Below are 22,805 nucleotides of genomic sequence, written 5' to 3' on the forward strand. Positions count from 1 at the left end.
TTACATCTCTAATGCGGAAAGATAAGAACAAACCAACTCATCACCACTCTGGGCAGCCCGGCTGACTTTTCCATGTAAGAATGGGATTCCAAACACTTAACACATTCAGCTATATGACAGAAAGAAATCTATGGATATGGTATTTTGTGAATGATCTTTTAAATAAAAGAAAACCTTACGTAATATTTAATGCTCGTCTGGGGTTCTTGGGCCACTGGGGACATCGGTGTTGGCTCTCCGGGGTCAGTGTCCTTCTTGAGAGGGGCACTGGGTGGGGGGCATTGTCGTGTGCTGAGACTCAAACCCCAGACCTGAATGCTCTTGGTGCACAACCGCGGCACCTAGAAACGGGTCGATTCTCCCCTTCCCCTCCGTGTCCAAAGTGTCCTTCCCCCTGGGGCTGGAGAGATAGCACAGCAGGTAGAGCGTTTGCCTTGCACGTGGCCGACCCGGGTTCGATTCCCAGCATCCCATATGGTCCACCGAGTACAGCCAGGAGTAACTCCTGAGTGCAGAGCCAGGAGTAACCCCTGAGCATCGCTGGGTGTGACCCAAAACAAAAAAGAAAGTGTCCTTCCCCCTATTGGTGGGGCAGGGACAGGTTGCCTTGTCGGCTTGCGTCCATCACCATCCTTACAGTGGGGGTCTGCACTGGTGGTCACAGTGCTGGCAGGTCCGGTATTGGCGAGGCCTTGAGAGGGTGGTGACTGGTCCTGTCCCAGGGAAGGGGGCCCGCTCCAAGGCTGTCTTCAGCTGCGGGGGAAGAGCTGCAGCTCTTGGGGCCGCGACCAGACTCTACAGCCTAGGCATGTCCAGTGACAGCCTTGTGACGCCTATGCCCTGGGCACAAGGAGCAGCTCTGCGTCCTAGTTGGCTCAGGCCCTTCACGAAGGTCCAGGAGTTGCAGGGAGTCAGGGTGTGGCACCCTTCCCTTTCATCGGAAAGAGCAGCCAGGAGTAGCGAGTGTATTCCTGGGGGACAAGTAACACCATGGATACGGCCCCGTGTGTGGCCCCGGCCCCCACCTGCTCACCCAGATGTTCCCAGCCCTTTAGAATAAAGGTCGAGGGGGCGAGCGACATACAGCAGGGAGCAGGTGGCCCAGCCCTGAGAGATGACTCTGGGGGCCGGGGGGTCTCAGTAGGCCGAGCACGAGCAGCACACGCCAGAGTCCAGGTTTGATTCCTGAGCGACCGGGTGTGGCCTTAGGAAGAGGCAGGTTGGTCGCATGTGAGGCAAATGCCCTACCCGCTGTGCTATTGCTCTAGCCCCAACCTGAGTTGACTTTAAAGAAACAAAATGCTATTTCAGGGCCAGAGCAACAATGCAGTGAGTAGGGCGTTTGCCTTGCACATGACCAACCTGGGTTCGAGCTCTGGCATCCCATATGGTCCCTTGAACACTGCCAGGAGTAATTCCTGAGCTCAGAGCTATGAGTGATCCCTGAACTCACACACACACACACACACACACACACACACTGAGTGATCCCTGAGCTCACACACACACACAGAGCCAGGAGTAATTCCTGAGCTCAGAGCCATGAGTGATCCCTGAGCTCACACGCACACACGCACACACACACACTGAGTGATCCCTGAGCTCACACACACACACACACACACACACACACACAGCCAGGAGTAATTCCTGAGCTCAGAGCCATGAGTGATCCCTGAGCTCACACACACACACGCACACACACACACACACTGAGTGATCCCTGAGCTCACACACACACACTGCCAGGAGTAATTCCTGAGCTCAGAGCCATGAGTGATCTCTGAGCTCACACACACACACACACACACACACACACACACACTGCCAGGAGTAATTCCTGAGCTCAGAGCCATGAGTGATCCCTGAGCTCACACACACACACACACACATACACACACACACCCCATGCACTATTTTAGGGGCTCGAGCAGGGAGGGTCCTTTCCTTTCATGTGCCTCACCCAGGTTTGATCCCCAGCACCTTATATGGTCCCCCAGTCTCCATCAGGAGTGATCCCTGAGTGCAGAGCCCTGAGCACTGCCAGGTGTGGCCCCCAAACAAAAACTAGACTGAGTCATCTCTTGATACAGCGTTGATCATTATTGCCTGCCAAGACTAAGGAAATGGTCTGTGTCAGTTGCACATGGTGATTCCAGAACTACGTTTCAGGGGCCCGGCAGACAAGTCCAAGCAGTGTACCACGGGCTGCGTGTACAAGGCCCCTAGTTTGGTCCCTGACTGCCCGCCAGCATCACCAGGCCAAGTCTCACCAGGAGTTTGCCAAGAGCCCCAGCCCCAGTAAATGAATTTTCTTTTTTTTTTTTTTCCTTTTTGGGTCACACCTGGCGGTGCACAGGAGTTACTCCTGGCTCTGCACTCAGGAGTTACTCCTGGCGGTGCTCAGGGGACCATATGGGATGCTGAGAATTGAACCCGGGTTGGCCGCGTGCAAGGCAAACGCCCTACCCGCTGTGCTATCTCTCCAGCTCCCTAAATGAGTTTAAAAACATAATTATAGGGGGCTGGAGCGATAGTACAGCGGGTAGGGCGTTTGCCTAGCACGTGGCCGACCCGGGTTCTCTTCCCAGCATCCCATATGGTTCCCTGAGCACCGCCAGGAGTAATCCCTGAGTGCATGAGCCAGGAGTAACCCCTGTGCATCGCCAGGTGTGACCCAAAAAGCAAAAAGTAAATAAAAGCATAATTGTAGCACTGGGTCTTTTTAAAACTACCTAGAAGGACAGAGCGATAGTACAGCAGGTCCAGCCCTGCGTGTGCCCCCGGCCCCATCTGGTCATCGGTCACCAGCGAGCTGGTTACCCAGGTGCCCCCACGCCCTTTGGAATAAGGCCAAGAAGGCGAGTGACAGCACAGCAAGGAGGGTGTTTGCTGTGCGCACGGCCAACTGGGGTTCAATCCCTGGTATCCTATACCGCCCCCCCAAATCCCACCAGGAGTGACCCCTCAGCACCACCAGGTATGGCCAAAGGAAAAAGAGACAGGCCCCAGAGGACAGAGACCCTGGGGTCCTGGGAGGACAGGGACCCAGATGCAGGGGTCAGAACCAGGGGGGATGGGGACCCGAGGACAGGGACACGAAGGACAGGGCCCCGGGGGCGGGGACACGGAGTGTGTGACAGATTTGAGGAGACTCCCGTGTCCTGAGTAACTCCCAGGTCGGCCTGCAGGTGGCGCCCGCAGGTCCCAGGTTAGCGGGAAGGCAGCGGTTTGTTCAAACATGATTTTTTTTTTTCCCAGTTTTTATTAGTGAGACATCATGAGGTACAGTTGCAGACTTACAAATTTTTGTGCTTGAGTTTCAATTATACGATGATCAAATACCCATCCCTCCACCAGTGCCCATTTTCCATCACCATGGATCCCAGTATCCCTCCCACTCCCCATCCCCCCATCCCATCCTGCCTCTGTGGCAGGACATTCCCTTTTGCTCTCTCTCTCTTATTGGGTGTTGTGGTTTGCAAAAGAGGCAATGGGTGACAATCACAAACATGATTTTTTGGTTTGTGTTTCTGTTATGGGGCCGCCCCGGCAGGGCTCAGGGGTGACTCCTGGCTCTGCTCTCAGGACTTCTTCCTGGCAGACCCGGGGAAATCGATGGGATGCCGGCGATCATCGGCACGTGCAAGGCAAGTGCTCCGGCCCCCAAAGGTGAATTCTGGGTCCCAGCGGGCGTGCATGGGGAACCCGGCCTCTTGCGTGCTTGGCTGCGGGTGAAACATACCCAGGAGCACTGGGACGTGTTCACCCGGACATGACAGTCTCGCCTCATAGCTGGTTTTCAGTCGCAACTGAACAGTTGATAAATCAACCTGGAGGCATCTAAGACGGGCCCCACTGGAGCTGCAGCGTCTGCGGCCGAAACTCGGGTTCGAGCAGGTCCTGGCTCTGGTCTCTGGGCAGAGTCGAGCTGCACTGGGCCTCTGCGGGATCACTGCATGCCCGCGTGAGGGGCAGAGCGTGGACCCCTGGCGCTGGGTGGGGTCTCCCTCCTGAGTCCCCCCAAACCAGCCCCGGGGAGGCCCGGGTGGGCCCTCAGGGGCCAGGGCAGGCAGGGAAGTCCGGGGTGGGGGGGCACGTGTGGCCCCGGACTTGTGTCTCATGGGGGGCCAGGGGGTGCGCAAGGGCCCTGTGGCGAGCTGGCGCGGTGTCAGGAGGGATGGGCATGCAGTCTGCTATCAGGCCATTCCCTCGCCCCATCTTCCGAGCCGGTGGGAGTGTCCAGCCATCCTGCTCCCAGACAGGTCCAGGACTCGTGTCCTGCGGGCTCACGACCCGGAGTCGCAGCCCGGCACCACCTGCCCCTGGGTCCTCACCGCGGGTTCCCCACGCACGCCCGCTGGGACCCAGAATTCACCTTTGGGGGCCGGAGCGCTTGCCTTGCACGTGGTCGACGATCGCCGGCATCCCATCGAGTCCCCTGGGTCTGCCAGGAGGAAGTCCTGAGTGCAGAGCCAGGAGTGACCCCTGAGCCCTGCCGGGGTGGCCCCATAACAGAAACACTAACAAAAAATTCATGTTTGAACAAAACGCTGCCTTCCCGCCAACCTGGGACCCGCGGGCGCCACCTGCAGGCCGACCTGGGAGTTACTCAGGACACGGGAGTCTCCTCAAATCTGTCACACACTCCGTGTCCCCGGCCCCCCCCCCCCCCCCCCTGGCCCTGTCCTTCGTGTCCCTGTCCTCGGGTTCCCATCCCCCCTGGTTCTGACCCCAGAATCTGGGTCCCTGTCCCCCCAGGTCCCCCGGGTCCCTGCCCCCTGGGCCCACTTTGTACGAGTCTTCCCTGGGGCAGCGCCAACAGTGAGACCCGCCCTGTGGCTCTGTCACTCGGTCCCGTCTCTGCACCCCTCTGTCCTCGCCTATGCTTCCCAGGCTCTCCACATCCCTCTCCCTGCGGGCCCAGCCTCCCCCGCCTCCGCTCGCCTGTCTCTGTCTCTCTCTCTCTGTCTCCGTCTGTGTGTGCCTCTCTGTGTCTCTCTGTATCTAAATCTCTCTGTCTCTCTGGCTCTGTCTGTCTCTGTCTCTTTCTGTCTCTGCCTGTCTCTGTGTCTCTGGTGTCTCTCTCTGACTCACTGTGTCTCCTCTGTCTCGTCTTTCTGTCTGTCTGTCTCTGTCTGCTTCTGTGTCTCTGTCTCTCTGTGTCTCTCTCTCTCTCACTGACTTTCTCTGTTTCTCTGTCTCTCTCCGTCTCTCTCTGTGTCTCAGTTTCTCTCTCTCAGTCTCTGTTTCTGTTCCCCCTGTCCCCGTCACTCTGACCATCTGGCCCGACCGGATGTGGGGTGCTCGGGGCGCCCGAGAGGCAGGAAGTGGCTGTGGGAGTCCAAGTCGAGCAGCCCCGCAGGTGTGAGGGTCAGAATGGGGCCGCAGTGAGGGGACCCCAGCTCTCAGGTAAGCTGCCCCAGACCCCATCCTGGCCCGCTGGAGGGTCCAATGCCCTGAACTCCCCGCCCTGGGCCTGGTACTGGCTGGGGGGGCCCCACCCCAATCCTGTGGCCTCCAGTTCTGTGAAGCCTCCAGGGGCCCGTTCTGGCCAGATACGAGAGGGCGTAACCCCACAGGCCCTCATCCCCCTGCACCCCTCCCTGGGGTGTCAGCTCCCCGCCTGCCTCTGCGGGAGCCCCTGGTGCTTGGGAAGCAGGAGGGGCTGCAGGGTGGGGACGAAGGCCTGTCCTCGCCCTGCATTCGGCTGTGGGCCCCGGGCCCCGGGATGGGGACTGAGTGTCCCCTGGGCCCCGCCGGGTGCCGCTCACTGCTTGCACAAACCCAGAACGGCCGCCGCCGGGACTGAGGCTTCCCCTTCCGCTATCAGGCTGAGCCTGAGGGGCCTGGACGAGAGGGGGGTTCTGCTGGACGGCGAGGTTGGAGGGGCAGCGGGGTAGTGCGGGTCCAGCCCCACGGGGCCAAAGTTTCTCCGGGTTCTAGAAGCACCTTTGGGAAACGGGCAGGAGCATGGCCAGAGGCACCAGGCCTGGCCATGCCACCTGAGGGCCCTCTGGGGACACCCTTTGTTCCTCGGAAGAGGGGCCACGTCACGGCCTGGGGCCCCTGGCCGGCTCCAGGCCCCAGGGGGCCCTTGAGCTTTGGGGACTCACAGACGCCCGCCAAGTCCTGGGCACTGGGTGCCTACCGTGGCCTTGCCATCCCTTCCTTGTCGTCCTTGCCATGGGGTTGTGGAGATTCAGGGGATCTGAGGATCTGAGCACTGGGTGAAGGGCTCTGACCCCGAGTCCCATCCCCCACCTCCTCACCTTCCCCAGTGCGGACAGAAGGAGCCCCCAGGGTGCCCATCAGCCCCTCAGAGGCTCTCGTTCCCTCCCCTCCATGATGGCTACCGTCTCGTGTGTCCCAGACGGTCCCGTCCAGTGGGATCTCCCTGGACTCTTCTCCTAGCATCACTCCCCCCCAGCTCTGCATAGGACACCCCGCTCCCTCAGGCACACCTCCTCCAAGAAGCCTTCCCTGACCTTCCTCCTGTACCCATGTCAGAAGGAATCTGGGACGCAAACTTTGGAGGACTGGAAATCCCACCCAGCTCCCCCAGGATGGAGCAGAGAACCCCAGAGACTGACTGAGGGGCGAGGGGGGGCATCCTGAGTCTCCAAGCTGAGGGAAGGGCACAATCTGGTCTCCAGGAAGTGAGGGCATGCGTCCGGCGGAGTCGGGGGCGTCCAGGAGCAGACCTGGGGCGTCTGCGGGGCCTCCAGCCTCAGTCACCTCAGCTGGGCTCGGATGGGGAAGTGATTCCAGAACCTTCCAACGCTCCCCAAAGTGACGACGGTGCTGGGGTGGGGGGGGCTGGGCCGGGGAGGAGCCTGACGGGTGCCCCATGTTGCAGCCTTGCAGGGTCGAGGCTGCCGGACATGGACGTGGCGGCCGAGCTGCTGGGTCTGGGAGCAGCGCTGCTGGTGTTGCTGGGGGCCGTGGCCAGCCTGTGCGTGGGCTGCTCCCGCAGGGGTAAGGCGCCGTCTTGGGCGGGTGGTGGGAGTGGGGGCGGCATGCAGGGTGAGGGCCCTCTCGCGGCTTCTGTGTGTCTGGGACTCAGCCCTTTTCTGCCTCCTGGGCTGCCGGGGTCCTGAGTCCTGCCCATGGGTGACGCCCGCTAATCCAGCCTGTTTCACAGGGGGAAAGAGGTCGGAGAAAATCCTGGAGCAGAGCAGCCTGTGAGTGTCGGGGACCCGGGGGCTCCTCATCTCCCAGGCTCGCATGGGCAGGGAGCATGGGGGGGGTCTGGCCGCGGGGGGGGCTCCTGGGAGCATCGCCAGAGTTTCCCATGGCCCCCAGGGCCTCCCGGCTGGGGCTTGGTATAAGGGCACACAGCGTCCAGCTCATAGCTGATGCTAGGGACCCCCCAGACAGTGCCCCCAGGGCTCTAGGGGTCCCCCTGGGGATCAGGGGGGCTTGACAGAGGCAATGGTGGGGTTTAAGGAAAGTTGGTGGGAGGGGCATTGGGCGAGCAGTGACCGGGTGGGGATGGGGTGGGCACTGTCCCCAGAAGGCAGCTGTGGTTGAAGGTTTCTCTCCCCAGGGCCTTGAGGGCTGGGCTCGGGCAGAGCTTGGCCAGGGGGCTGGGTTGGGCTGGCCGCAGTGTCCGGCAGACTGTGGCATCCAGAGCGGCCGGCCCGGGAAGCCTTGTGGTCTGGCCGTGGAGCATGACGGGACTTGTCTTCACACCCGTCACCCGGCTGCCCTAGGGCCCACGAGTGACTTTATAAATACCCACATGGGCCCAGAGAAAAGTTCCCCCCACCCCCCCACCCCCGCGCAGGGAGCAGGAGTGTCGCTGGGCAGTGCACACACACACCCCTTTCTCATTTCCTCCCACAACTGAAAACCCGCCCTGAGATTTGAACAAGAACACCCTGGGGGCAGCCAGACCTTTCCCGGGTTGTTGGGGCGCCCGCCCTGTGGCTGCCTGCCCCTCCCCCCCCCCCCATGCCAGGCAGACCTCGGGAATCCCACTCCCCGCCAGACCCTGCCCCTGCCCCCCTGCCCCACCTGCCCTGCCGGACTGAGAATCAGGCTCTGCCAGGGCCCCCCGCCCCCCGCTGCTGTGTGGGGGTCAGGTCAGTGGGGGTGGGGTGGGAGGGGGTTGGGCTCTCCCTCCTCCTCACTTGCGTCCTGGCCTGGCGGCCTGCAGGGTGAGACTCAGTGCACCCAAGGGCCCGTGCCAGCAGCACCTCCTCTGGGCAGCCCTGCCTTCAGAAGCCACTTCCTTCCTATAGCAGGTCACCTTTCAGGGGCACTGACAGGCCGGGCCAGGTACTCACTCTGGTCTGCGGGCGAGCCTGAGAGTTTGTCAGGGTTTTCTCATGTCCTCTCTCCTTCTTAGCGGTGGCTTATGGATGCCTCCTGTCCCAAACTGGCGGCTGGTGCACCAGCCCTCATCTCTACATTCCAGGCAATAAGAAGAGAGAAAGGAAATGGAAAGAAAGGGTGCAGCCTCAGTGGGCAGGGCTCCCTGGAGTAGTTGTCCCGGAAGTTCCAACAACTGAGGATTGTGTCACGGACCAGTTTATCTTAGGCACCGAGGCACCAGGGAGGCTGGGAGGTGGGGTCCTGACCGCAGGGACAACTGCAGGGGATCCCAGCCTCATCAGGGAAGGGGCCTGACTGGTGTGTTCAAGCGCCCCATGGGAGGTGCATGCTTGTGTGCGCGCTCTCTCCTTTCTCCCTCTCTCCCTCTCTCTGCACTCAGGAATCACTCCTGGCGGTGCTCAGGTGACCCTATGGGGTGCCAGGGACCAAAGCCATGCCAGCTGCGCATAGGGCAGGCGCCTCCCGACACTGCTTGGGTCCCGGCACGTGCCCTCCCAGGGCTGCAGGCACCTCTCTCTCTCTCTCTCTCTCTCTCTCTCTGTCTCTCTCTCTCTCTCTCTCTCTCTCTCTCTCTCCTGCTTAAGCCTCATCCCTGAGCGGCTGTCAACAGAGTCTCTCCCAGGCACCATGCAGAGGGCGTGTATGGGTGTATGGGGGGCCTCTCCTCACCCCGACCACCCCTCTGTGCTCCCACTTGCCCCCAGCATCCAGCATGCCCCTCTGCTCCCTTCCAGGCCCGAGGACCAGCAGAGCTTTGTGGTGTCTCAGACCTACTCCGGTGAGTCCCAAGCGGCCGGGACAGGACAGGACAGGGGACGACCCCGCAGACATAGAGCTGCTAGGGACTCCACCGGCTCCCATCATTCCCGGCGCTCCACACCCCTTTGGTTTATAGTATCAGAAAGAAGGCCAGGCCCGAGAGATGTCCAGGGAGTGAGACTCTTGCTTTGCACGTGGCTGGCCCTAGCCTAGTTTGATCCCCAGCTCTGCATGTGGGTCCCTGTGCCCTGCCGAGCGCGATCCCTGAGCAGAGCTGGGAATAGCCCCTGATGCTGTTAGGTGTAAACACACCCACACACACACACACACACACACACACACACACACACACACACACCCCGCATATAAATATTAATAGCATTAAGAGAGGACAAGAAAATATAGAAATAAAAACATTGGTACAGGAGCAATAGACAGTGGGGAGGGCGTTTGCCAACCGGCACTCAAACCCCAGCATTCCACAGGGGCCCCCGAACCCACCAGGATTCCCGAGTACAGGAGGGAGCCCTGAACCCAGTAAGGTTCACAAAGTCTGGTGGGAGGTGATGGGTGGGGTGCAGACGCTGACGGGGTGGGGGTTGCTTGGCTGGATCCTGGTGTTGGTGGATCCCAGCACTGTCAAGAGTCACCCCTGAGCACTGCCGATTGTGGCCCGAAAACAAAAGCCCAGAGAAAGACTGAGACCCTGAGACTCAGCCCCTGAAACTGAGACCCCGAGACTGAGACCCTGAGACTGAGACCCTGAGACTCAGCCCCCAAGACTGAGACCCCGAGACTGAGACCCCGAGACTGAGACCTCGAGACTGAGACCCCTGAGACTCAACCCCCGAAGACTGGGACCCGAGACTGAGACCCCGAGACTCAGCCCCCGAGACTGAGACCCTGAGACTGAGACCCCGAGACTGAGACCTCGAGACTGAGACCCCTGAGACTCAACCCCCGAGACTGGGACCCCAAGACTGAGACCCCGCGACTCAGTCCCCGAGACTGAGACCCCCGACACTGAGCCCCTGAGGTGAGGCGGGGCAGCGGTGGGCCCAGGGGAGGGTGGGGTATGTGTGGAGCCAGGAACAACCCCCGCCTCCTCTGCAGTGATCACGCAGGCCTGTCCAGGGGCCTCGATGGACTCGATCCCTGAGGTGAAGTCAGCCAGGTAGGGGGGTCCCGGTCCCTGGGAGGCCACTGGGGTCCCGCCTGGCTGAGGCCTGTGTTCCTTCTCCCCACACACCCCAAGCTCTGTGGCGCCTCTGGGTTGTCACGCTCAGGCCCCCCTCGAGCCCCTCCCTTGGATCCCTACCCCATCACCCCCCTGCCCACCCACAGGAAGGACAAGTTGCTGCTCTTCTCCCCTGCTGTGGAGGGTGAGTGGGGGCACCTCGGGGACCCAGCAGGAGGGCGGGCACTGGGTGGGGGCCCGTGCCCTGCCCTGTGGAGCCACGAGCCTGGCCTCCCTCTTGCAGAACCCGAGTGCTCCAGGTACCAGAACTCCAGCAAAGGTAGGTGGGCTCGGGGGCAGTGGTGTGGCGTGGAGGGGGCTGCCCCCAGCCTCACAAGCACCACCTCCTACAGGAAGCCGCCTGGGTTCAGACACCGCCTACATGTGAGTCACCCCTGGCTCCCCCCTCCCCCGAGGACACAGGCCGGGACTTTGGGGGAACGAGGCTGGCCCTATGTGGGGGGGGGCCTTTAAGGGGGGGGTCTTCTTGCTCCATGGACACTGGCAGCACTTGGCGCTCCCCTGCTTCAGAGGGGCGCACTGATGCCTGGAGCAGGCGAGGATTTGAGTCCCTCCACTGGGTCAGGCTGCCACCCGCGGTCCTAGAGCTTGGAGGGTGAGGAGGGACCTCGGGAGCAGTCCCTCCTCACTGCCCACCCCAATTGCCCCTTCTCTGCAGAGACCCCCTCCCCAAGCACTGTTACAACTGGGGACGCCACCGGGAGTCCCCAGGAGGTGAGGCAGCGTGGGGGGGGGGGCAGGGGAGGTGCCCTCGGGACTGACCCTCAGGGTTGGGGGCGGTGTGGGCCGGAGGCACCAGGACCCAGACCCCCCAGGCCCTGCAGAAGGCGGGCAGATGTGTCCCTCACACCCCCTGCCTGGTCCCGGCTCCTGTCCTGGTCTGGGGGGCCCCTGCTGGCTCCCGCTAGCCCTGGGGGACTCCTGGGGGGTGGCGGGGGCTGGGGACGCCCATGCCCAGGACTCTGTACCCCGCAGAGGATGACGATGCCGCCTCCTACGAGAACGTGCTCATCTGCAGGCAGGACCCCGATTCCGGTGAGGCCGCTGAAGCCCCCCCCTGCCCTGCGTCTGACCCAGGGGGACCCCCATCCCTTCCTCCCCTTGGGGTCTGCCAACCCCTCCCAGCGTGGCCATGTGTACAGGTGATGAGGCCTCCGAGGATTACCAGAACTCAGCGTCCATCCAGCGCTGGCGCCAGTCCAGGGGGCGCGTGGGTAGGTGGCAGGGGCAGCCCCGGGCATGGCCCCCCCAGGACATGTCTGTCCCAGCCCCGCCTAGCCTTGAGGTGGGGTGCCCGCCTGCCCGCCTGGCCTGGGCTTGGTTGGGGCTCTTGGCTTAGCAGCTCTCAGGGGAGAGCGGCAGGACCGTGGGTAGGGCCGGCCCAAGTCCAAACGGTCCCTGGATCTCGCCTGGGATGACTCCTGGGCAGGACTTGGGGATGGAGCCTGGGGGTTCGTACAGATGGCGCACCCCATCTCAAGGCATCTTTGCACACAGAGCCGGCCCAGAGGGAGGATGAGGATGAGGAGCCAGATTATGTGAACAGGGACATGATGTCTGCAGAGGCCTAAGGGGCTGTGAGCAGGTACGGGGCTGACACAGCGGCCCCCAGCCCAGGAACCCCCTAACAGCCACCAGGTTCCTGGGCCATCTGCGCTGGCCTGAATGGGCAGCCCAGGGGGGTGGGTTCACCGCCCCCCTTCCTCGACGGCCTCAGGAGGTGATGGGGCCCAGGGGTTTGGCAGGGGTAGTTTTAGGTCCCCATGGGAAGCTGTTGGGTGTCTGCTGGGGCACAGGGAGACCCAGTGGACAGGCCACAGGGGACAGACGGGGGGCTGTGGGAGCCTCGGGCCCTTCCAGTTGGGGACGCCCTGCCCAGAGGCCACCACGGGACCCTGAGGAGGGTCCCTGGGTGCCACGCCCACACCCCAGCCTTGCCTCTGGCCAACCACCTGATTCCGCTTCAGGGAGATGTGATGACTGCACCCTTTGGGTCCCCGCGGGAACCATCGTGGGCGCTGGGCTCTTTGGCTTCGGACCTGGCTCCAGTCACTCACGTCGGCGACGCAACAGCCGTGCTGGCCACGCGCTTTACAAGGGAGAGCGTGTTTCTCGTGGTCCACCTTCGGGGCTGCTTTCCCGCAGCGTTCCCTGTTCCTCAGTCAGCCCTTGGGGGCTCCTTGGGGGGTGCCCGGGGGCCACACCCTACCCGGCAGGCACACAACACCCCGTCGGCCGTGAGCGGGCCAGGTGGAGTGGAGGTGCTGCCCCCACAGCCCAGAGGGGCCTCTGGAGTCAGGCACAGCCAGGGACGAGAGTGCCGCTCCCAGGGGCCCGAGACACAGCCTGGCAGGCACTGGCTTTGCACGCGGTGCCCGCGGCCCCGGCTGGCACCGAGCAGGGTGCCCCGAGCAGAGCCAGGGCTAGGCACAGAGCATGATCGCATGCATCCAACCCTCCTGATAAAGAAAAGCCTTTTGGCTGAATTCATCAATAAATTCCATCGTCTCAGAGAAACCCCCGTGTCTGCTGTCCGTGTTCCAGAAAAAGGGGTGAAGGGATCTAGGTTAAGAGGTGTGTGCAGGGAGAGGGCTGGGCAGCTCAGTGGGAGGTGCAAGCCTTACCCCAGGCTGGGTCACTTAGGATGTTCCCTCAGAACCGAACACCTCACAACAGGAAATCAGTGCAAACCCACCACAGGCAGCAGGCTACAGGCAGGAGGGACCCCTGTGGGTGTGAAGACAGGGCTCCCCCCGACCCCTGAAGACCAGGCCTCACAGAGCTGGGGGAGAGGAAGTGGGCCTTTCGCGCAGAATTTTGTCGTTTCTGGGCCACACTTGGCAATGCTCAGAGGTTACTCCTGGCTCTGCACTCAGGAATTACTCCTGGTGGTGCTCAGGGGACCATATGGGATGCTGGGGATGGAACCCAGGTTGGCTGCAGGCAAGGCAAACGCCCTACCCGCTGGGCTATTGATCCCGCCCCAGTTTTGGGCAATTTTTGGTTTTGATTTAACACCTGGCGGTGCTCCTGGCTCTGCACTCGGGGATCACGCCTGCGGGGCTCGGGGGACCATATGGGTGGGTGGGGACTGAACCCGTCTGGCCGTGTGCAAGACGTGCGCCCTCCCCTGCTGTACCCCACGGTTCTATTTTTATGTACAGTGCTGTTTCCTGATTTAAGAAAATGAAGAAGTACCTTGTGAAGAGAAAACAGCATACAGAGGAATTTAGAATTCACTGGGGAATTTTTTCGAGAGCTGCAGGCGGGCACTGCCCTGCATGGGCACCCCCACCCCAGGCCCTGGCCCTGCCCACAGGATGCTCAGGGGACAATATGGGGCCTGGGTGATTGAGCCCAGGTCAGCCACCGTGCCCAAGGCCAGCACCCACCCCACTGTGCTGTTGTCCCAGCCCCTGGCCAGGGCTCAAGAAACCGCAGTGCTGCCGACACGCTGAGGGGACACAGGTTTATTTATTAGCTCACATGCCACAGCTGCCGGCCAGGCCGCCTGGAGCCCCGGCTAGCTGGCCACGGGGGCCATGGTTCTCTGGCACAGCCGGGCGAGCAGCCCCGCCATCTGCAGCAGCGAGTTGACGCCTTCTGTGATCTTCATGTGCGTGTACCCGATTTCCTAGGAGACAAGCCGGGGGCCCGATGAGCTCGTTGCAGGAGAGCTGACTCCCTAGGCGCAGTGCTCAGGGCCGACTCCCAGCTCAGCGCTCAAGGATCACTCTGGGTGGGGCTTGAGCCCTGGGCCAGCCGGGTACAGGGACGGTGCCCTCTATGCTGGAATCTCCTGCCCTGGAATCATGTTTCTATCTGAATTAACGCTGTGCTCAAAATCTGTGCAGGAAATCACAGTCCAGCAGGAGAATGGACGCTAGGCAATAAGGAGAGTACAGCGTGGTCAGTCCAGGCTTGACCCTTGAGCGCAGCCTGAGTGCTGCAGAGTGTGGCCCCAAAACAAACAACAGAATGTAATGAGTTATGGGTTGGCTTTTTTTTCTCCCTGCTTTTAAAGATGTTCAGGGGTTACTCTTGGCTCTGCATTCAGGAATTACCCCTGGCGGTGCTCGGGGGATCACATGGGATGCCAGGAATCGAACCTGGGTCTGCCATGTGCAAGCAAACACCCTACTTGCTATATTACTGCTTTGGCCTATAGTGTGCTTTTTTTTTTTTTTTTTTTTTACTTTTTTTAAAGCTGTTTTAACTATAGGTCCATTTCTTTCTTTCTTTTTTTTTTTTGGTGCCACACCCGGCGATGCACAGGGGTTACTCCTGACTCATGCACTCAGGAATTACTCCTGACGGTGCTCGGGGGATCATATGGGATTCTGGGAACCGAACCCGGGTCGGCCGCGTGCCAGGCAAACACCCCACCTGCTGTGCTATTGCTCCAGCTCTATAGTTCCATTTCATCCTTTAAAAGTATGTCATTTCTGGGGGCCAGAGCGATAGTAAGTGGTAAAGTGCTTGTCTTGGGCCCGCTTTCTGGGAGGGGCAGTTCCGGTGGTACCCGGGGTTGTGACCCACTGCCCAGCCCCCACCAGGCAGAGCCCTTCCACGCTGCTGGGGTGCTCTCCCGCCAGGGGGTTTCGGTCCGTAACGTCCCAGGGGGTCAGGCCCGTCTCCTGGACGCGCTCACCCACCTTGATGAACTCTAGTTTCAGGTACTCGGCCATCTGGAAGGTCTTGCACACGCGGAAGATGTTGCCGATGACATCCTCCGGGGAGTAGCCCAGGTGCCACAGGTGTGCCAGGATCTGGGGGGGCACCCGCGGGTGTGAGCAATGCTGGGACCGAGAGCGTCTCTCTGCCTCTTGCCGCCTCCTGCATCCCCACCTGCTCCCGCCGGGCCGGACACCAGGGGCTGGAGTCGGGGCCTCTGGCCATGACCTCCGACTGGGGGATGCTGACCCAGGAGCAGCTGTGCCCGTATCCGAGGCTTCTCTGGGTTATGCCTCTGGGTCTCTGCCTCAGTCTCCCCACTGTGCACGCCAGGCCCAGCCTGTAACCATGCCGGCTGGGAGATGGGGCAGGGACGGCTGCGTCCACCCTGAGGGTCTGATTCATGCCACCACCACCCAGGTGACATTTGTGAGACGATCCACCGTCTCCCCCCCACCCCACCCCCTGGCCGAATCTCCAAATCTGCTCTTGTGGGTCAGGCTGAAACACTGCTGGTCCCGGGATACCCGCCGCCAGATACCTCAGCAGAGGGGGCGTCTCCCGCAAGGAGACAGGCTGAAGGGAGGGTGGGGGTCACAGGCCTGGCCCGAGCCCGGTCACGAACTGTTATTAATGTATTACTGGGTTCTGAGACATACCTAACAGTGCTCAGCGCTTACTGCTGGCTCTGTGCTCAGGGGTCACTCCTGGTGGGGCTCAGGGACCATACGGGGTGCTGGGGACCCAGCCGGGTTGGCCACAGGCAAGGCAAGTACCCCCCCCCCCTCCGATGTTATCATTATTTGCTGCGGCTGCTGTACTGCTGCTCCCTGCCGGCCACCCACTCTCTGCCCCTGTGGCTGGCTGGGAGCTGGCAGGGCCCTGGGGGCTCCCCGCGAGGGCTTGTGGGTGGGGCCCACCTTGTAGGCCTCGTCGATGTCGGCGTTCACGCAGTGCTGCAGCATCTCCTTCACCAGCAGCGGGTGCGGCTCGTCACAGACCTGCCCCGGACCAGGGAGGCCGTGAGGGGCCAGGGTAGGCGGACCCTGGAGCCCCCTGACCCCACAACAGAGGGGTACGGGGCCAGTGTGATTTGCAAGGCACAGCGGGACCAGAGGGGAAGCAGCCGTGGCAGTGCAGGCCCACCCCCGCCCCACTGGCGGGAACTGCCCCCCCAGGAGGAGGAGGAGGAGAGCCCCTGCCCCGGCTTGTCACCTCCTGGAGACCAAGCCGCCCACCGGCCCGTGGCCCAAAGCCCATCATCCAGCCCCAGGCCAGGTCGATTGTGCCCCGGAGCACCTAGCCAGCCCTGGGCCCATCCCCTGACCCGCCCCCCCCCCCTCCCCCCGCCGTGGTCCCCAGAGTCCTCAGGGCTCTGCTCTGGGGGGGGGGGGGATGGGACGGTGGGCTTTCCCAGAAGTGACTGTCCCTAATGTCCCGGGAACATTCGGGCCAAGGGCGGGACCCCTTGAGCTGGGGAGGAAGACGGGGCTCTGCAGAGCCCCGTAGGGTCAGAGCAATGGACCCCCAAGCAGGGCCATGGACCCTCCACACCAGTGCCAAGACACCACAGCAACAGTGGGAAAGCTTCCTGCTCTGACGGGGAGGGGGGCGGGCCCGACTGGGCAGGCGCATCCACCCCGAGGCTCCCAGGGGCACGCCTAGAGCAGCCCCTGTGGGAGACACGGCAGACTTGGAGGCCCAGTGCGACCAGGGCAGTGACCGCGGCCAGCTGCCCCCCACGGGGACGACCCCCTCCGCCCCCCCGGGCCCCCATTCAGCCCCATACCTTGAACACGTTCTCGCTGTTAATGTAGCCGAAGCCCGAGAAGGTCGACTGCAGGTTGTTCAGAGCCTGTGGGGGAGCCGGGTGCGGGCTGAGCCCCCCTGCCCCCCCGCCCCGAGGCCCGCAGTCCCCACTGTGCCCAGGACCGGCCGGCCGCACCTGCCGCATGTCCCCCTGCGCTGTGAAGACGATGGCCTCCAGGCCGTCATCGGTGTGCGGCACCTGTTCCAGCTCGATGACGCGTAGCAGCCGGGCCAGGACCTGCGCGTCCGTCAGCTTGGAGTAGCGCAGCACGGCGCAGCGGGACTGGATGGGCTCTGGGGGGAGACGGGGTGTGGGGGGCCCAGCCAGCACACCAGGTCCACCCCCGGGACCGGAGGGGAACGGCAGGGACAGATGAGATGGGGACGCGGGAGCAGGGAGCGGGGCCTGCAGGCTGGGGACCCCTCTCCAACCACGCAGGCGAGTATTCCAACTAGCCATGACACTCCCCTTTGTCAGAGAACCAGCAAAGGTCTGCTGGGGGGGGGGGGGGAGGGGGGAATTTCCACGCGTCAGAAGAGGCGGCCAGGCCTTGGGGAGAGCACCAGCCTGGCCCGTGGCCGACCCAGGTGTGATCCCCGGCATCCCACAGGGACCCCTAAGCACCCCAGGAGTGACTCCTGACATAGAGCCAGGCGTAAGCCCTGAGCACTGCTGGGTGTGCCCCCCAGAGAGAGTGAGAGGGCGGGGGCGAGCGGGGATTCCCCAAGTCGGGCCGCCTCGGGCCCAGTACAGAGCACCCCAGGGGCAAGGTCCAGGAGTAGCCCCCAAACAGGAAAGAGAAGACAGACAAGGGTGGTGATGGGTCAGGGAAACGGCTTTAGACGCCAGGCACAGCCGCGGGCAGGCGGCCCAGGGTCAGCTCCCAGACTGCGGGGTCCCCACACGGTTGCGGGGGGCACACAGGCACCTGGGCTGTGATGGGGCAGGTTCCAGGCAGACCTGGGTCCTCTGAGCCCATTCTTCCACTTGCTGTGTGACCCTGGCCTACATCGTGACCTCTCTGAGCTACTGTTTTCTGTCTTGAGGCGGAGCTGATCTGATTTACTCAGAGAATTCCAGAAAGATAAAGGAAAATGCTCATCACATGCTCCTGGTCTACGGGAGTGGGCTGGAAGCCCCTGCCTGGCCGTGGGAAGGAGCCTCTGGGACGCTGAGCCCTCACCTATGATCTTATCCGAGGCGTTGCAGGCGAGTGCGAAGCGTGTGGTCTTGGAGTAGATCTCCATGGTCCTCCTCAGGGCCTGCTGGGCGCCGTCGGTCATGCTGGGGGGGGGGGGGGGGGGGGACATGAGAGGGGCGGGAGCCCAGGGTCGGGTCCTGAAGTTGGCCTCACTAGCCACCCCCCCACCCCCCCAGCACCGCTGGGCCCAGAATCCTGCAGCTGGGCCCGCCTCTCCTGCTGGTGCTTGGGGACCAGAGCCGTCACACAGAGCCCACAAGGAGAGGGGACGCCTGGCCACCCCGGGCGAACAGGGGAAAGGGTTGCTGAGTGTCCATGTGTGGTCAGGAGACCAGGACGGCCACCATGTGGGCGTCACAGCTGTATATGAGAGCGAGTGAGCAGGTGTGTCAGAACGTGCACGCACGTGCCTATGTGTGCATGTGTGTGTGTGTGTGTGTGCAGAAGGGCACTCGCCTATCTGCCCCATCCAGGAGAGTGGGCTGTGTGTGTCTGTACGTGTTTGTGTGTGTGTGTGTGTGTGTTTGTGTGTGCAGGGGTGCAGCCTCACCTGTCCGCCTCGTCCAGGATGATGATCTTGTGCCGCCCTTTGGGGAGAGTGACTTTCTGCTGAGCGAACATTTTGATTTTATTCCTCACCACATCAATGCCCCTAAAAAAGCAAAGTCCTCATCACCATCAAAGACAGACTCAGTCACTGTCCCCGGCTCCCAGGCCTGGCGGGGCGCAGGGGTCACTCCTGGGGGGACGTGGGGATGCTGTGGGGTGCCGGGAGTCCGACCCGCTGCTGTCCCATGGCTCTGGTCCCGGCGCCCAGGCCCGAGCCGCACCTGTCGTTGGACGCGTTGAGCTCCAGAACCGCGTCCTTCAGCGCAGGGCCCAGCAGGGCGCGCGCCAGGCACAGGATGCTGGTGGTCTTGCCGGTCCCCGGGGGGCCCTGGGAGAGAGAGAGCGGCAAGTGCTCTGAGTTCGTCCTCTGTCCACATCACCTCCCTGCCAGCCTCAAGCCCAGGGGCCACAACCCCGCACTTACCGCAATGATGATGTTGGGCACATTTCCTTCCCGTGCGAAGACCTGGGGGAGGGGGGATGGGATGGGCAAACTGGCTTCTCTGGCTTCCCCCCGGGTGGGGGTGGGGTCCGGGCCACACCCAGTGGTGCTAGGGGCTATTCCTCAGCTCTGTGCTCAGCAAAGACCCCCGGCCGTGTCCAGGGACTATATGTGGCAACAAGCGTCTTCACGGGGTCCTAGCTCTCTCTTTTGTTTTGGGGCCACACCTGGCAGTGCTTAGAGGTTACTCCTGGCTTTGGCTCAGGAATCACTCCTGGAGGTGCTTGGGGGACCACATGGGCTTCCAGGAACGGGACCTGGGTCAGTTGTGTGCAAGGCAAACGCCTGTCTTATCTCTGCATTTTGCTTTCCCCGGGCCCCCAGTCCAGCTGACTGCCCTTGGTCAGCCTGGGGGCCACCAGTGGAAAGGCTGACAGCCCACAGCGGCTGTACTTCCTGTACTTCCTGTCGTGCTCACGGCTGGGGCTCAGGCCACCAGCTATAAACAGCTTTGACCTTTCAGAGAACTGTGGAATGGATAAAGATCGGCAGACGTTCTGAAGAGCACAGAACATGTCAGTCGCCTCTCTGAGGGCTGGTTCCTCAGTCCTCCAGATTCATGGCTGGGCGTCCTCCAAAGCCACTGGGGACTTCACAGAAGATCATCTCTTGAGGGTCAGAGCAACAGTACAACAGGGACAGAGTTTAGACTTGCACATGGCTGACCTGAGCTCAATTCCCAGTGTCCTAGAAGGTTCCCTGAGAACCGCCAGGAGTAAGTTCTGGGTGCAGAGCCAGGAGTAAGGCCTTGAGCATCAGCTGGGGTGGCCCCCAAGCAAAAAGCCAACAAAATCACCCACCTCCAGCCTGCTGACCGTGTCTTCATTCCCAACAATTTCGTTCAACTTCATGGGCCTGTACTTTTCAACCCTATTGTGAGAAAATGCAGAACAATGTGTTAACACAAAGCGATTTTTTTGCTGTTGGTTTTTGAGCCCAGCAATGCTAAGCTTACCCAGTGATGCTCTGTGCTCAGGAATTACTCCTGGGAGCATTCAGGGGACCACAGGGGATGCCAGAAATTGAGCCCGGGTGGGCTGCGTTCAAGGCAAATGCCCTCCCCACTGTACTATCACAGAAGCACCAAATGTGGCTATTTTCACGGTACCCATTCTGACTGGGCTGTCAGATGCTGATGTTCCGTTCAAGAAAAGTTCAGCAACAATTCAGGGTCTGAAGTTTAAAGAGGTGCCCGAGTGCCATTTGGATAGTGAAGAGCATGTGAGACCCTGGGGGCAGGAGAGCTGAACCGTAGTGCTGAGGAGGAGGAGGAGGAGGAGGAGGAGGAGGAGGAGGAGGAGGAGGAGGAGGAGGAGGAGGAGGGGAGGGAGAGGAGGGGAGCAGTTGGTTCTGGAATTGTCAGGAGTTATTGATTCAAATTTTCTTTCAAAATATGAAAATAAATGCAAGATTCCGGTGAGTCTTCTATTCTATGGGCACAGATTTTTATTTATTTTTCTTTTTGGGTCGTACCCAGCGATGCTCAGGGGTTACTCCTGGCTCTGCACTCAGGAATTAGTCCTGGCGGTGCTTGGGGGACCATATGGGATGCTGGAAATTGAACCCGGGTCGGCTGCATGCAAGGCAAACCCCCTACCTGCTGTGCTATCTCTCCAGCCCCATGGGCACAAAATTTAATGTAAGAATGAATGTGGGCCGGAGTGATGGTACAGTGGGGAGGGCATTTGCCTTGCAGCGGCCGACCCAGATTCAATTCCCAGCATCCCATATGGTCCCCCAAGCACCGCCAGGACTAATTCCTGAGTGCAGAGCCAGGAGTAACCCCTGAGCATCGCTGGGTGCGACCCAAAAAGCAAAAAATAAAAAAAAAAAGAATGTGCACCTTTGGCACCTTGTAAGCTATTTGATCCAGAAACTCAGCAGTAAATCTTGAAAGAGTTCTACAAGTGGCAGAATTCAGAATTCTCCCAGATCCCCCACAAGGCTGAGTCATCTGGAGCAACCTGGAGGGTGATGGGTGAGCAAAATCGGGGGAGCCCCTCCTTTAAAGGACTCTTAGAGCTTTGCAGGGGGCTTTCTCCCCCTCTGAGAACAGAAGGGGTCAGCCAGCGACCACCTACCACCTGGGCTCCCCTGCACCCCGAGATGCCAGTGGGTCTCTGCTGGAAGCAGAGACGAGAGGCAGACAGGGCACATGTTCTAGGGCGAGGGGCTGCCTGCCCCTACGTGAGGAACGGGGAAGGCAGGTTCTCCCTCCAAAAGGTCCCCGGCTTGAACAGAATGAAACCTGGGCCGGGAAGGTGGGGTAGGGCGAGAATCTGCCTGGAGAACACCAGGGAGTGCCAGCGGCAGAAGCTGGAGCTGGACTCTGGAGGAAGTGCTCTCCTCCTCAGGAGCCCCAGCTCCCCCGCCCATCAAGCAACCACGGGGTGGGCGCAGGGTCCTAATCGGCTCACCAGGCAGGGCACTTCCACCGCCAAACACAATATATCATTGCACTTGCTTATTTCCCAAGCATCGAGTGTTGTGCAGGAAAAAGAGAAGGCAAGTCACCAAGAGAACCCTGGTTAGGTTTGCTTTTGGGGGTCACACCCAATGCTATTCCGGGGGGCTCCTGGTGCTGGGACTAAAGGTGGCCGCACGCAAAGCCTCTCTGAGCTGCTGCCAGCCCGGGTAAACGTCAACTTTGCAGTAGCTACACTTAAGAAAGGCCTAAAGGGGTGGGGGGCGCTGGTCTCGCACTGGCTGGCCGGGCTCCAAGCATCCCATGAGCACCGCCGGGATGCCTGAGCACGGGGCCAGGGGCAAGCACCGGGCACTGCCGGGTGTGGGCCAAAAAAAAAAAAACAAAAAACAAAACAAAAACAAACCACCAGGAAGGGCGGGAAGAGGCCGAGAGGGCGCCCAGGGGTGCCCAGTATATACTTGCGGGCAGGCCACCCGCCGGGACCCTCGGCATCCCGGGGTCGCCGGCGCCCCGCAGGAGTGACCCCTGAGCGCCGCAAACCAGCAGGGGGGCGGCAGGGGGGCGGCGGCGACAGTCCCGGGAGGGGCCAGCGCCACGCTCGGGCCCGCTCGGACGCCCCCAACCGGGTCTGTCCCCGGGGGGCTCCGCGCAGCCTCGGGCACGAGCTCCCGTCCCCCCCGCGCTCTCCCCGCACGCGGCCCGGGTCCCCCCAGGTCCAGCTCGGGCCCTCACCACGGCAGCTCGTAGTGGCCGGCGCCGCCCGAGGTGCTGCTGGGGGCCGGGCCGGGGTCCGGGGACCCGCGCGCGGGCGCGCCGCCGTCACCCTCGGGGGTCTCCATTCTCCGCCGCCGCTTCCCGCCGCGCGAGGCCCCGCCCCGTGACGTAACCGCGCGGGCCCCGCCCCCGCCGCGAGGGACGCCGGGAGCGGGCCGGAGCCCGGGCCCCGCCCCTTCTGCGCCTGCGCGCGGGACCCCGCCGGGCGGCGCGCCGGTTGCTAGGGGCAGCGGTTGCTAGGGGCGACGCGGCGTCCGGGCTGGGGGCGAGGGCGGGATGGGAGTGGACCCGACCGCTGAAGCCCTTCGCTGGGGCGGTGGGCTCCGGGCCGGGAGCTTTTCTCTCCCCGTTTTTGTTTTATTTTTAAATTTATTTATTTATATTTTTAAAATTTATTAAATTTTTTCAAAATTTTTTTAAATTAAAAAATATTTGCTCGAGCAAAATTTG

At 61.7% G+C, this 22,805-nt stretch overlaps 2 protein-coding genes across 2 annotated transcripts; one reads left to right on the forward strand and one right to left on the reverse strand.

Annotated features, from left to right (window-relative positions):
* Positions 1-6,874: 6,874 nt before the first annotated feature.
* On the forward strand, positions 6,875-12,467 carry LAT2 (linker for activation of T cells family member 2). The gene is made up of 12 exons (XM_056108250.1): positions 6,875-6,978; positions 7,145-7,184; positions 9,075-9,118; positions 10,213-10,273; positions 10,444-10,481; positions 10,581-10,616; positions 10,690-10,720; positions 11,016-11,071; positions 11,333-11,392; positions 11,500-11,571; positions 11,855-11,942; positions 12,325-12,467. The coding sequence occupies exons 1-11, from the start codon at positions 6,885-6,887 to the stop codon at positions 11,926-11,928; spliced, it is 606 nt and encodes a 201-aa protein (XP_055964225.1). The 5' UTR covers positions 6,875-6,884; the 3' UTR covers positions 11,929-11,942; positions 12,325-12,467.
* Positions 12,468-13,852: 1,385 nt separating this feature from the next.
* On the reverse strand, positions 13,853-22,476 carry RFC2 (replication factor C subunit 2). Its single transcript, XM_056108219.1, has 11 exons — positions 22,314-22,476; positions 19,954-20,023; positions 19,076-19,117; positions 18,873-18,979; positions 18,593-18,694; positions 18,025-18,125; positions 16,977-17,134; positions 16,821-16,886; positions 15,952-16,032; positions 15,013-15,126; positions 13,853-13,991 (listed from the first exon to the last, which is right to left on the reverse strand). Exons 1-11 carry the CDS (start codon positions 22,418-22,420, stop codon positions 13,881-13,883), a joined length of 1,059 nt encoding a protein of 352 aa, XP_055964194.1. The 5' UTR covers positions 22,421-22,476; the 3' UTR covers positions 13,853-13,880.
* Positions 22,477-22,805: the final 329 nt, after the last annotated feature.

The sequence above is a fragment of the Sorex fumeus genome, unplaced genomic scaffold (genome assembly GCF_029834395.1).
Source record: "Sorex fumeus unplaced genomic scaffold, SorFum_2.1 ptg000199l, whole genome shotgun sequence".
NCBI lineage: Eukaryota > Metazoa > Chordata > Mammalia > Eulipotyphla > Soricidae > Sorex > Sorex fumeus.